We start from the raw sequence: 15,659 nt of genomic DNA, 5'->3' as shown, positions 1-15,659 counted from the left end.
CCCTGACTCTCCACTAGGCCTCCTCTGACATTCTCCCAGTGAGGAGGGGGAAGAATGCCTTGTTACCACTAGATGGGAGTAGAAGTCCAGCCTTCCCAGATGGGCTCCACTCACACCAGAGGATGTGGTTTGTTACTTTCCAGAGGGAATGAAAAGTCCTGGCTCCCCAGTCAGCCTTCTCTGACACCGCCCCAGCAGGAGGACCAGGGCACCTTGTAATAGCCCAGCAAAGGTGAAAGTGTAGGCTTTGCTAGTGTGGGTGGTGGTGGGGCCATAGTTTTTTCTGTGGTGTTTGACTTGAGTAGTTACTACCTAAAAGTTTTCAGTCTTGCATAGTCTGCCTTTTTCCTGGTCCTTTGGCTAGATAACAGGCTTTTCTTGGAGTTTTTTGTTTTGTTTTGTTTTGTTTTTGTCTGTATCTATTGGCATTTCCAGCTTGCTGTCTTCCCCATATCCAGTCTGGGATATATGAGGCAAAATGAAAACCCAGGGAGCTCATTACCAAGTCGTTCCTAGGATCCTAAGGTTTCCAGCCAGTCTGCCTTCTCTCCACCTTTCAGAAGCTTCTTATGCTAATATTACATACAATGTCCAGGGATTTTAGTTGTACTTAGCATGAGGAATAGGTATATGAAATGCATCTACTTTATTTTGACAGAAGCAGAAGTGTACATAGGTATTTTTAGTGGTAAAGGGTGATGTAAATGTCTACTAATGATAGATTTAGATGGAATGTCATTGAGCTTGAGACCAGTTTTTAATGTTTTCATCAGTATATTTCTTATCGTGAAATTTAATAAACTCTTTTTTAAGCTTTCATAATAGGGTTACTAAAGATCCTTTTAGGCTTTTTAATTTTAGTTTTATTAACTCTAATGCATTAAAAAGTAGTCCTCAATTCTATCACAATGTTATGGTTGAAAAAATGAAAATCTAAGAAATTAGAGATTATCTGTAATAAACTATAACACTGAAGGACAAATACCACAGCCACAGCGTTGTCTTGAGAGCACTGCATTTTTTCCCCAACAACTTTATTTATTGCTTGATGAGAATTTATCATTGACACAAGTAACTTCTTTCTCAAAACAACTAGTTTTTTAAGAGTATAAATTTAAGTACCAGAAGATTTTTATTACTTATTTCTTTTTTGAGTCTTTTTTTTTTTTTTCTATTCCTTCTGGATGTTTTTAGCCATGGTCTTGGTACAGTTCATGGTCATCTTTTGCCTGGATTATAGCATTCTTTTGTTCTAATGTTTAATTCTTTCAATATTTTGTGCTTTGCATGTTTAATCTTGATATTAATGTTGCTTTTTACATTTTTTGATTAAGAAAAACTGAAAATGGTTTTTGAATTTTACATGTTTTTTTTTTAGTCAAATGAATGTTTTTGGTAATTTTAGGCCATGTCTGAATGAAAGAAGTATTTCCAAATAATTATCCCAAAAAGCCTTTTTTCCCTGTCTGTTGTCTGTCCTTATATGTATTTTAGAAGAAAGGAACTAAAGAGAGGAAAATAAAGATAAGTTATGAGTCACTGATGAAGAAAAGTGGGGAAGCAAAATACAAAGCAAACAAACACAAAGCATTAAGCAGGAATCATTTTTTAAAAACATGTTATTTGCCAAATCCAAGTGTTTTCAGGGAAGGGAAACTAGAGCAGTTAAGAAGTTTTTAGCAAATGATGAGTGCTGCAAGTAACATTTTGTGATAAACAGGTATTGTGTAAAGCATTTTAAGATTTATTAACGGTTACCCTTGCCTAAATTTTGTTCAATTTGAGCTCCAAATTTAAAGGACAGGGAAAAATTCAGAGTGCTTTTGGAGCTACTAGGGATCAGGAACAAAATACGTTTCACTTGTTACAATGCAACATGCAGGTTACACAATTAACTAATCCATTCATTTACTGAGGTCAGCCACAGAAATGATTACACAACTAGAAAGCCGGTCCTACATGAAAAACCCAAAGAAGCAAAGGTAAAAAGGTAAACTAAAGGCAGGGTAAGAATGATTCAGATAGCTAGATGACATGGTAACAAATTATTCTGTCTTACAAAAGGTACAAGAAGAAATGTTCAGTATTATTAAATCTATTGCTGTTTATTGAGTGCCTGGTATTTTTCAAGCACTTTGTGTAGGCTATCCCATTTAAATTCTCACAGTAGCATATTTTACAGAATTTCAGAAAATTTAAATAACTTGTACAAGGTTATATAGCTAGTGATAAGGAACAGAACAGAATATGAGTCCATGTCTTTTGGACTCTACTCCCAATCTTTTTAAAAAATGGTTTTCACTTCTGTGGAAATATATTCTCCTTGGAAAAGATTAAAATTTTAGAGGGAAGGCTAAAGTTCCTTTGACCACTGCCTCCCATTACATTGCTCTCTTATCACACTCACCTCTTCCTAATGGCAACCGCTGTTTGGCGTGTGCACTTGGGTAAGCATGAGTATGTATGTATATATGTATATATACACATGTGCATGTACACACACACATGAACACACATCTACGCACAGGGGAAGATTACATAAAGTACCATACATACAATTTTGCAACTACTTTACTTAATAACTTAATAAATAAATAGTATTTTTTCATATTAGTACCTATGGGCCTACATTATTCTTTTGAACTGCTGCAAAATACCTCACAGTATGACTATGCCTTAAATTATATAAGCATGCCACAACTGATAGACATTAAGTTATTTCCAGCGTTTCACTATTGAAAGTAGTGTTGTAGTGAACATAGTACACACACCCTTTGTATCAAGAAGTAGAATTACTGGGTCGTAAGATAAGTTCCGTGATCTTGCTAATATTTAATATGTTCTCTTAATAATTATCACCACAAATAATAATAATAACTTACATTTGAAATCATTTTATACTGTTTTAGGGATTCCTACCCCTCATCATGAGGTTGATTGAGTAAATATTAAATTTGGCCTTATTTGGAGCCCCAAACTTCTGTATTATCTCCCTTCAAATCCTTGGCTTTAACTCGAACTGCAGTTACATTGGGGACGGAGGTAAAATTTCAAGGATCACAGTGGGGAAAAACAGCTACAATGCTGAAGAACTGACCTGAGATTTTAGCATCTGCCCACTGCTACTACTGCCACACTTTAGGAGTAAAGACCATGCTCAGAACTAAGAACTAACACAAAACTAGACTAAAGACAAGGCCTAGATCTAAGAACAAAACTGAAATGGACACTCTCTAGCAAAAGTATAAAATAAAGTCTCACAAGTTCAAGATGATCCACCAGTAACTTAACTGACTGTTAGAACAAAATTCAAAACTTTTCAGAATAAAGTAACATAATCCAGAGTTTATAATATACGTACACTGTTCAGTTAATTAAAAGCATTCTTACACATGTAAACAAATAGAGAAGTATTACCAATAATTAAGAGAATAATTAATCAAGAAAAACAGTTGAATAATTAATCAAGTCACAGTTGACTCAGCAGTTGTTCGGCAGGGATGGAAAATTATGATTAAATATGTTAAATATTCTACAGCAGCGGTCCCCAACCTTTTTGGCACCAGGGACCAGTTTCGTGGCAGACAGTTTTTCCACGGACAGGGATGGGGGGAGTAGAGCAATGGTTCAGGCGGTAACACGAGTGATGAGGAGAGATGGGGAGCTGCAGATGAAGCATTGCTCACTCGCCTACTGCTCACCTCCTGCTGTGCGGCCTGGTTCCTAACAGGCCGCAGACCAGTACTGGTCCACGGCCCCAGGGTTGGGGACTCCTGTTCTACGTGAAAGATGGATACACAGTAATGGGTAAAGAGAAAGAATATTAATCATATAAAAGAACCAAGTGGAAATCTTAGAACTGAAGAAAAAGTTGAAAAAATTTATTGGGTGTAATTGATAGCAGGTTAGACACAACAGAAGCAGGATCTTTCTTAAACTTGAAGACAGATCAGTAGAAGTCATCAAAGCAAGCATACAGAGAAAAAGAAAAATACTGAAGAAAATACATAGAGCCTCAGTGACTTGTGAGACCATGTTAAGCAATGTGACATATGGGTAATTAGAGTTTCAGGAGGTGAGAAGAGAGAGAGAAAAGGGAACAGAAATATTAAGAAATACTGCCAACAATTTTCCAAACTTGACTAAAAGAATAACTCATAGATTCAAGAAATTTACCAAACACAAAGCAGGATAAATACAGAGAAAACTGTATCTAAGGAAATTATAGTCAAGCTAGTGAAAACCAAATACAAAGAAAAAAATCTTAAACGCAGCCAGAAAAAAAGACACATTAAATATACAAGAACAGTGATGGTTATTGATTTTTTTAATAGACTTTATTGTTTTAGAGCAGTTTTAGGTTCACAGCAAAATTGAGCAGAAGGTATAGAGTGTTCCCTCATACTCCCTGCCCCCTGGCAGCCTCCCAAGCTATCAACAGCTCCCACCAGGGTGGTACATTTGTTACAACTGATAAACCTGTGTTGACACATCATTATCACCCAGAGTTCATAGTTTACATTAGGGTTTACTCTTGGTGGTGTACCTTCTATGAATTTTGACAGATGTATAATGACATGTATCCACCATTATAATATCATACAGAAGAGTTTCAGGGGAGTGGTGGTGGTGGGATGAATTGGGAGATTAGGATTGACATATATACACTAATATGTATAAAATAGATAACTAATTAAAAAAAAAGAAGAGTTTCACTGTCCAAAAAATCCTCTGTGCTCTATGTATTCATCCCTCCCTCCCCCAACCTCTGTCAGCCACAGATCTTTTTACTGTCTCCATGGTTTTACCTTTTCCAGAATATCATATAGTTAGTATCATACAGTTTGTGGCCTTTTCAGATTGGCTTCTTCCACTTATTAATATGCATTTAAGGTTCCTTGTAACATTTCATGGCTTGATAGTTCATCTTTTGTTTATTTATCTTTTTAGTGCTAAATAATATTCTGTTGTCTGGATATACAACAGTTTATTCTTTCACCTACTGAGGGACATCTTGATTGCTTCCAAGTTTTGGCAATTACAAATAAAGCTGCTATAAACATCTGTATTTTTGTGTGGATATCAGTTTTCAACTCCTTTGGGTAAATGCCAAAGGGTGTGATTGCTGGATCATGTGGTAGAGTATGTTTAGTTTTGTAAGAAACCACCAAGCTGTCTTCCAAAGTGGCTGGACCATTTTGCATTCCCACCAGCAATGAATGAGAGAGTTCCTCTTGCTCCACATCCTCACCAGCATTTGGTGTTGTGAGTGTTGCAGATTTTGGTCATTCTAATAGGTGTGTAGTGGTATCTCATTGTTTTAATTCTCATTTCCCTGATGACATTTCATGTGGAGCATGTTTTCATATGCTTATTTGCCATTTGTATATCTTCTCTGGTGTGGTGTCTGTTCAGGTTTCTGGCCTATTTTTTAATCTGGTTATTTGTTTTCTTATTGTTGCATTTTAAGAGTTTGTTGTATATTTTGAATAACTGTTCTTTATCAGATGTGTCTTTTGCAAATATTTTCTCCCAGTCTGTGGCTTGTCTTATTTTCTTGACAGTGTCTTTTACAGAGCAGAAAGTTTAATTTTTATGAGGTCCAGCTTATCAATCATTTCTTTCATGGATTGTGCCTTCAGTGTTGTATGTAAAAAGACATCACCAAACCCAGGGTCATCTAGGCTTTCTCCTGTGTTATCGTCTAGGAGTTCTATAGTTTTGCATTCTATATTTAGGTCTGTGATCCACTCTGAGTATAGACAGAAAAGAAATAAATAAAAAAGGCAAAATAGACTAATGGAACACAAATATTGAAATGGTAGACTTAAACCCAAACATATCAGTGGTTACATCAAATGTAAATGGACTAAACATTCCAATTAAAAGGTAAAAATGATCAGATTGGATTGAAAAAACAATTTGCGAACATAACTTTTTCACAAGAGATGCACTTTGAATATAAAGACACAGACAGGTTGAAAGATAGAAAAAGATAAGCTATGAAGACATCAGTCTTAAGAAAGCTGGTCATGGCTGTATTAATATCAAGTAGATTTTAAGATATGGACTACCATCAAAGTTGAAGAGGGCCATTCAATTCACCAGAAACAAATAATAATACTAAATGTGTATTTACCTAATCATAAAGCTTCAAAATACATAAGCAAAAACTGACAAAATTAAAAAGATACAAATCTACAATCATATTGGAGAGCTTAACAACTTTTTTGAGTAGTTGATAGAACAATACACAAAGTCAGTAAGCAAGCATATAGAAAATTTGAACAACTTATCTACCAACTAAACCTAATTACCATATATAAAATACTCCACCTAATAACTGTTGATTATACTTTATTTTCAAATGCACATGGAACATTCACCAAGATAGACAGTACACTGGATGATAAATTTCAAAGAATTTGATATTCTTTGATAACAGCAGAATTTAATTAAAAATCAGTAACAATAAGAAAGCTAGAAAATACATAAACATTTTGAAATTATCACAATTATAAATAATCCATGAGTCAAAGAAGAAATCACAAAAAAAGAAGAAATCATGAGAATTATTACAAAATATTTGAAATTGAATGATAATGAAAACACAGCATATAAAAAACCATAGGGTATAGCTAGAGCAGTATTTAGAGGAAAAATTACAGCTTTAAGTGTGCATATTAGAAGAGAAAAAAGGTTTAAAAGCAATTATCTAAGCTTCCATCTTAAGAGACTAGAAAATAAGAATAAATTCAGCCCATAGCAAATAGGAAGAAATGACATAATAAATAGTAGAAATCAGCGAAATAGAAAATGGAAAATCAGAGAAAATCAGCAAAGCCAAAAGTTGAAAAGACTAATAAAATTGATAAACCATAACAGTACTGATCAAAAAATGAGGATCGTGGGGACACTACTTTAGGTCCTATAGACTTAAAAGGATGATAAAGGCCTATTATAAAGAACAATAAATTTAACAACTTAGATGAAATGGACAAATTCCTTGAAAAGCGCACATACCATCAGTAACAGGAAGAAATTACTTTTATGTTTAGACCTATGATCCATTTAAAATTAGGCTATATAAATGGTGTAAAGTAGGAATCAATGAAATTGAACTCATAATTAAAACCCTCCCCACAAGGAAAGCTTCAGACTGACGTGGCTTCACTGGTAGATTCTATCACACATTTAAGGAAGAAATAATACCCAGCCTATACAAATTTTTTCAGAAAATGGAGGGTGGAACTCTTCCCAGCTTATTTTAGGAGGCCAGCATAACCCTGACACAAAGAATGAACAGGAACATTACCAGAAAAGTAATTACAGACCAATGTTCCTCAGGAACGTAGATGCAAAATATTTTCAAATTGACATCTGCTGGTATGTATAAAAAGGTTAGTAACTCATGACCAGGCAAAGTTTATCTCAGGAATGCAGAGTTGGTTTAACTTTCAAAACACAAACAATGTAAAGAAGTGAAGGAGCTAGTCATGTAGATCTGAGGAATAGCTTTCCAGGCAAAGGAAAAAATAAGTGCAAAAGTCTTAAGATGAGAACGTACCTGGACTCAGATTCTAGAAGTGAAGTATGTCTAGAGTGAAGGGAATGAAGAGGCCACTCTTTTTGCCACTGTGTTTTCTGAGCACCACCCCTGCTTCATTATTATTCTTATTTCTGCCTTGAGTGTAACAATAACTAAATAAGAATAGTAACCCCTCCATTTCTTAGAGGCAAAAAAAGCTGTATTCTCTCCAGAACCACTACATCCTTAGCTGTGTAATGGTATTCAAGTTTGAATATTGACACATACCAAAGGCAGAATTATACCAATAGAGGCTGAACAATTGGCTGGCCTTCAAGAAGGCTCACAATGTGACCTTCATCTTTATGAAGTCACTTCTTGGCCAAAACCTCCTTTTAGCCTTGTGGGCTTAGAAAATTAACCTTTTAAATATCCCAGGGTTGCGTAGACATGGAGAAGTGCTAGTAGAGTTCACAAGAACCTGATGTATAAAACTCAAATGCCAGTTTATTAGTTTACAATAATAAACAAAACTCTCAAGGAAATCAGAAAACCTATCAGTCATCAGTGCTTCTTCTCCCTGTAAGGAAACTACACTGGAAGCCAAATTATCATAAAGCTGGTTACTGAGCATAGAAATCAAGTCAGTCATTTGAGTTGGAGTGTTCTTAACTTCTGGCTCTGGACACTCAAGGAGCCAATCTCCGTAACAGTGTTATTCTTATCAGACAGTCACTGGATGGGAACTACCAACACATGCCTCCTTCACTTGCCTATTTTTGTGCTACGTTCTTCACATAATCCCTTCTGATGATATATTCTTTCTTTAGTTTATATTAATACCTCCTGTGATATCTAGCTGAGGCTGGTGATCTAGAGTCCCACTAAGGGGACTTTGCATGTCTCTACTCTGATCTATGGTGTATTAGTTTCACAGCTTCACTGCTGAAGAATAATTTTAGAAGCAGGCTAATATGATTTATGGAGTAACCAAAATTTTGTTCCAGTTTTTTGATTTCTATTAGCATATTCTATGAACATGTATATAAGCATATTCAGTGACTATATTCTCCTTATGAATGTATGCTATTGGATATATCAATGGATGTATTTATTACATATTAATATATGCAGTGATATGTATTACATATATACATATAAGTTGATATATATCCCTTTGAATATACTTGATATATTAAAAATCTTCTTTTGAATATAGTTTCCTTATCTAATATGATGTTTCTGTTTACCAGTTTATTTATAATTCTTTTAAAGTCATTTTCTGTTTTGCCAATATATCAGGAGGCCTAGTTCACCAATTTGAATGAACTATCTGACTTTGAAGAATTAACAAAACTGAAAACTTAAAAGGATGTTTAAAGTTTATAGCAATTTATGTGAAGTGTTACTTGACAAGTTTTCACTTTGTTTTTATACCAGTATTTTGGAATGCTTACAGTGTTTCTGTCCTAGTTCCCCTGATGCTCTGCAGAACTGTGTTTCCATATAATTGGTTTCTTTTGTATTCCTGTATGTTTTATTTTATGCATTTAAAAAGCATTCTAAGAAGAAGTCCATAGTCCTCATATACTATCAAAATGAGCCATGGCATAATAAAGGTGAAGAAGCTCCAAGTTAAGGGAGAAGCTGGGAAAGAGAGAGGGGAAACTGTACTGAGGGTCCCAGTAAAAAGGAAAGCTGAGTTACAGAGAGAAGGGGAGACAGGTCGGGGACAGAGTCTTAAGGCCCCAGAAACCCAGAGTCTTGTCTCCCTACAGCCATCTTAAGCTATAAACTTATTTTGGCAAATTGGTTATTTTGACGAATTGGTGTTTTGACAAATTGATTCTTCTTTGTATTGACCTAGAATCACCTTCCTGACTGACTAGAGCTCTCCCTTAAATAGACATGAGAATGAAGAAGTAACTTTCCCAGCCCCACTGATCAGTTCATTTTAAAGTGGGTGTTTTACTACAATACCACTGTCACACTCACTGGGAGTACCACTTCACACCCACTAAGATGGCTATGATTGTGATCAAAAAGACAGGTAATACCAAATACTTTCAGTGTGTGAAGAATTGGAACCCTCCCACATGCTGGTGAGAATGTAAACTCGTGCAGCCAGAGTAGAAAATGGCATGGCAGTTCAGCAAAAAATTAAAAATAGAATTACTGTATGATCCAGCAATTCTACTTCTGGGTATATACCTAAAAGAATTGAAAGCAGAGTCTCAAAGATATATTTATATCCATATTCATAGCAGTGTTGGTCACAATAGCCAAAAATAGGAACAACCCAAGTGTCCATCAATGGATGAATGGATAAACAAACTGTGGTGTATACACACAATGAAATATTATTCAGCCTTAACCCATGCACTTTCCACTGGGCCTCACTGCCCTCCACTGTAGCCTTGTCTGTCTCGGCATAAATACTGATCTACTTAATGGCAGGGAAATGGCCTACATGATCTCCTGGATCTTTTAGATCAATAGGTCTATGTTTCAGTGAACCACTAGATATAGGAAATGAAACTATTACTCTTAACCAGAACCTGCTTTGTTAAGTAGAAGGCCCTCCATCGCAGATGCTTCCCTTGTGTTCAAATCCCAAACACCATCACTTGCTAGCTGTGAAAACTTGAGTGCATTACTTAAACTCTTTGATCTTCAGTTTATACAAAAGTGGGGATAATAATATTTACATCATAAGGTATTATGAGAATTTAATTACATGTAAAAAGCTCTCATCACAGTATCTAGCATGTAATGTGTTGAATACTTATAATTACTGTTTATTTTTATTATCATTATTATTTACAGTGAGTAATTTTTAATCAAGTGCTTTCCTCTTTAGAGTAGTCAAAATATCCTTTATGGCTGTTTACTAGTTTTCCTTCTCAAGGCCCATTGACATGTGCTCTTCTTTTAATAGGTACAACATAAGAGATACGGTGCAATTCTTAAGCGTTTGCACTGTCAGGTGAACAAGCTTCAGTCAGATAGAAGACAATGGCAATGGAACATTCAACAGCTGCAAAAAACTGCAGCTGAACTGAGAAAATGCATTGGAACGAAAGATTAACATGGCCAAGGGTAATGTAGTATAGGGTAATGCTGAGCACAGACTATGCCACAAAAATTATGGGATAGAAAGGTGAGAATATCCTTTGGGTCTTAACAAATGACATCCACTATCAGAGGGCTCTCTTAATGACGGATATGTTTTCTTTTCTTTGAATCAGTCATCTGTTTGCTGAAATGCCTTCCAAGCCAATAATTGACAGCAATAGAGAGACAATAGGAAGGCTCACAGAAGAATAGTGAAAGACTCTGTATGAATATTTTGAGTGTATAAGATATATTGTACTCATGAATGCCTGTTTATAAACATGTTGCCTTCACTAGCACATGAAGCAAAAATTTAGAAGAAAAGAAGCATTTGAATTTACAGTGGTTTAAATTGTTAAGATATTTTAAATGGTTGTCTGTTTCAAACTACCTGATTTTTACCCCTGGCTTCAAAGCAGTCCATAAATGTTGACATTTATAATAAGGTTGTTATGTGTTCAAGGCTTCAGATATTTACTTAGTTTTTCTCTAGAAGGTAACAATCATTTTTCTTTGCTGTTGGATAACATATTTTTAGAGTGTTGCAATGTATGCAATTTTTTGTTCACTTTTCTGTCTGTATGTTCTTTCTTACTATTCTATAGCTAAATTGAATTTATAACATCATGTAAGGCAAACATACCAGCTCTTAATGTTAACCAATGTAGACTAACATTTTTTTTCTCATTGAAAGTCATATACTATGTCCACAGCAACAAACTTGTGCCTTTTGGAATAAAAGCGCTCCTTCTTGTGGCTCCATTGCGTTAAATTTTTAGAAGCAGAAACAAAACATCAATTATTGAAGATATGGTTTTTAAATATTCACTTTTAGGATTTAATGAGTTCAAAGCAGTAACATCAAAGAGGTATCTTAGGTCCATTTTCTCCTCACCTTTCTATGTGCATAAGATTCAGTAAGAGTATAGCTGACATAAAACCTGATAATCTTGTTTGCCTAATATTAGTAGTCCTATTAGGAATTTGCATGGCTTATTATGGCTAACACTTCAAGTGGCTTATGCTGTAACACAATCAGCATTGGCCCATGACTCAGAACTAGGTTATTTTCATTCTTTCTTCTAATTTTTAGGATTAGGATTAGGGTTAGAGTTAGTAGATCACAGACGTAAATGCAAAATGCAAAATTATAAAACTGCTAGAAGATAACATAGGAGAAAGCCTAGCTAACCGTCAGTATGGTGATGTCTTTCTTAGATACAACACTGAAGGCACAACCCATGAAAGAAAGAATTGATAAGCTAGACTTCATTAAAATTAAAAATGTCTGCTCTGTAATAGATACTGTCAAGAGAATGATAAGACAAGCTATAGACTGAAAGAAAATATTTGCAAAAGGCAAACCTGATAAAGAACTGTTATTCAAAATATAAAATAAACTCTTAAAACTCAACAATAAGAAAACAAATAACCAGATTAAAAAAATGGGCCAAAGGCCTAATAGACACCTCACCAAAGAAGATACACAGATGGCAAATAAGCATATGAAAATATGCTCCACATGATATGTCATCAAGGAAATGAGAATTAAAACAATGAGATACCACTACACACCTGTTAGCATGGCCAAAATCTGTAACACTGACAATACCAAATGCTGATGAGAATGTGGAGCAACAGAAATGCAAAATGGTACAACCATTGAGGAAGAAGTTCATCTCAGTCTAAGTTTAGAGGGAAATTTGACAAAACCTTCATTTGCGGGACCTGATGATGGTGGTCTCACTGGTGATACCAAGAAACTGAGTTCCTTGTATTAAGTGCACTTCATGTATTTCTCATAAGACGACTTTCCAGAAAGTGAGATTTGTTATGTTCTGGCTTTTAAAAGGTGAAATAGAAATAAATTTCATAATTTATCCAAGAAAACAGAAATGCAAAATGGTACAACCATTTTAGAAGATAGTTTGGTAGTTTCTTACAAAACTAAGCATACCCTTAACATATGGTCCTGCAGTCACACTCCTTGGTATTTATCCAAAGGAGTAGAAAACTGATGTCCACACAAAAACACAGATGGTTATAGCAGCTTTTTTCATAATTGTCAAAACTTGGAAGCAACCAAGATGACCTTTGGTAGGTGAATGGATAAATAAACTGTGGTATATCCAGACAATGGAATATTATTTAGTGCTTAAAAAAGAAATGTTTTTAAGCTATGAAAAGATACGAGGAAACTTCAATGTATATTTCTAAGTGAGAGAAGCCAATCTGAAAAAGTTACATAGGTCTAACTATATGACATTCTGGAAAAAGAAAAACTATGGAAGCAGTAAAAATATCAGTGGTTGCCAGGGTTGCTGAGGGTGGGGGGTTGGAGGAGAGATGAATAGGTGGAGCACAGGGGATTTTTTTAGGGCAGTGAAAATATTTTGTATGATGCTGTAATGATGGATATATGTCATTATACATTTGTCCAAATGCATAGACTGTACAGTACCAAGGGTGAATCCTAAGGTAAACTGTGGACTTTGGGTGATTATGATGTGTCAGTGTAGGTTCATCCTTGGTTTAAAAAGATGTACCATTATGGTGAGTAACGTTAATGAATGGGAAGGCTGTGCATGTGTCGGACCAGGGAGTATATGGGAAACCTCTGTGACTTTCTCTCAATTTTGTTATAAACCTACAACTGCTTTAAAAATTTGTTATTTTTTTTTTTTTTAGATTCTGTATATATGTGTTAGCATATGGTATTTGTTTTTCTCTTTCTGACTTACTTCACTCTTTATGACATCTGTACATGAAAGTCAGTATTAGTAAAACATTTGGGCTAAGGAAAGTGAAATTCTGCTTATAAAAATTGCTTTGGAACCTTGTAAAGTTCACATAGGTGATTACAATTAATACTCGAAGTTCCTGTATCGTCTTGCATTGAACATGGAATCCCTTGTTCATCCATACAAATCATTAAGGCCTATATCAATACTGTGGAAATTTAGGACTATTTTTTGGTGGGGAGAGTCAGTAGACTAAGAAGAACTTATGGTTTTTCAACTAAAAACTATTTGATTTACTAGTTGCTCATATTTTCAATATTTTATTTTTCATTAACTAAGATAATGATTAGTAAAGCTAATGATCAGTAGCTAAAAGTTGTGTGCCTGTCATAAATAACCTATGCTATATTTGTTTACTTGAATTTATAATGTATTTCTAAGGGAAGGGTTTGGTTTTTGGTTTTTGTTCTTTTACTTTCCTGATAAATTTGGCAGTATAAGTAATGGGTCTTCTATATCACATAAGCTACCGTATAGCACTTTCTCCTGAATGTTACTGAACTATGACCAAAACCAGGAAAAATAAATTGAAACAGATACTAATAACAGAATAGATTTATTCAATACATATCTAAGAATGGGATGCTCCAAATTGCTTTTTCTCTTCTGTAATGTTCTATCTCAGTGATGGCTATGAGGTCTACATTTTTAGAAAAATTAAAATAGCATATGATTTAGTAATGACAGAGTTGCTGTTTACATAACCCTGTAAAGACAGACATGAAATAATGAAACTTCAATCTTTTAATTAATGAGATGATGTATTCCAAAAGCAAAACCAGAGTTCATGTGATAAATAGTTTTAAAAGGCTTCTTACTCAAAAAGCTCTCTGGCATTACAATCATGTCAGAATTAGAATAAAACCCTTAAATTACAGATATTTGCCAGTGTTGCTCAGCCACATAGCACAAGGTAATTTAGAGGCAATGATAACACACTGCCAGTCTAAGATAGACCTTCAAATTTCTTTTTTGTCCAAAACGTTTAAGTCAAGACATATCGTCCACCTTATCTATTATGTATTACTTATTACTCCCCATGACATTATTTTACATAGAATAGAAATTTGTTATCCTTGTGCTTGTATTGGAGAAGCTTCCTCAAGGTGCTTTGAAGACTATTTCTCCTTGATTCCATAGTGCTTCTTTATGTGACATGGGAAAAATATAACAATCCTGCAAAAATGAGTTGTTTTGTCTTCAATGATAGTGTTAACTAATTCATGCCCAGTTAGCCAGCCAGATGTCAGCACACATACTTGGCTGAAAGTATTACACAGTTTTCTCCTCATCCACCTTTCCCACAGAGACTGTGTACAGCCATTGTCAAGTGTCTGTCATTCCTTAGAGGGAGACCGTTTTGAGGACACCTCCGTCCCTTGGATGTAATATTGACTTGGCTGGGAAATTAGGTAATGTTGATATTATTTTAATTTGTGGTTCATACAAATTTGTATAAAGCACTCAATTCTCAGAAGAGTCCATTCTTTCTCTAATCTTTCACTAATTTAGATTATTCATCTTCTAAGCCTTTCAATCTCAATTAATCTGTCAATGTAATTTACTCAGGCACAGTTTCCTAATAATTAGTCTAATTCTCTCATTTTTCTTCCATTTCTTTCCAGCAAAAAATACCACTTCCTCTTCAGAGCTTTCCTTTTCTCAGTCTCTGCAGAGCCCCAGTTGTATCATCTTCAGACTCCAATTCGCATTTTTGGTGTAACTCCAAAGTTTAATTCACTTGCCTAAATTTAGATCCTGAACATTGAAAACAATCTCTTCATTTATAACTGTCTTATGCAAGAGACTCCATCTTTATTTTGAACTGCATCCCAGAGATAAACTTTCTCAGAAACACTGACACAGTCAGTGCTCTGCCCACACCCTCTCAGATCTCTTTTTTATCCTTTTTGAGCACCCCTCTCCCAGGTGAGCTATGCTTTTACCTCCACTAGCTCTCACCAACACTGTCTGTGGGAATCCTGCTACCCTCAAAAGGACTTTACCTGCTATTACAGCCTTGCTTGGCTTTCTTTTTCTTTCCAGTCTTGCTTCCCTCACCAATTTCTCCTGGGAGGACTTCACTAATAAATCACTTGCTCGGAGTCTGCTTCTGGGAATCCCAAACCAACTCACCTTGCAAAAATAATTACACATTGAAATCTCTATTTTCAAGATATGACTTACTCTACTCCGGTTCCTCATTCCAGATCAAT

General features: G+C 35.1%; 1 protein-coding gene across 1 annotated transcript in view; it reads left to right on the top strand.

Moving 5' to 3' along the window:
• CCDC122 (coiled-coil domain containing 122) overlaps window positions 1-11,099 on the top strand; it is a 34,198-nt gene extending 23,099 nt beyond the window's left edge. The window contains exon 6 of the mRNA XM_024755555.1: window positions 10,467-11,099. Within this exon, the coding sequence (XP_024611323.1) occupies window positions 10,467-10,616 (150 nt within the window). The 3' untranslated portion in view covers window positions 10,617-11,099. The remainder of the gene's footprint in view (window positions 1-10,466) is intronic.
• The last annotated feature ends 4,560 nt before the right edge of the window (window positions 11,100-15,659 follow it).

The sequence above is a fragment of the Neophocaena asiaeorientalis genome, unplaced genomic scaffold, assembly GCF_003031525.2.
Source record: "Neophocaena asiaeorientalis asiaeorientalis breed wild unplaced genomic scaffold, Neophocaena_asiaeorientalis_V1.1 scaffold59, whole genome shotgun sequence".
NCBI lineage: Eukaryota > Metazoa > Chordata > Mammalia > Artiodactyla > Phocoenidae > Neophocaena > Neophocaena asiaeorientalis.
This window is presented reverse-complemented; position numbering and strand designations above follow the sequence as displayed.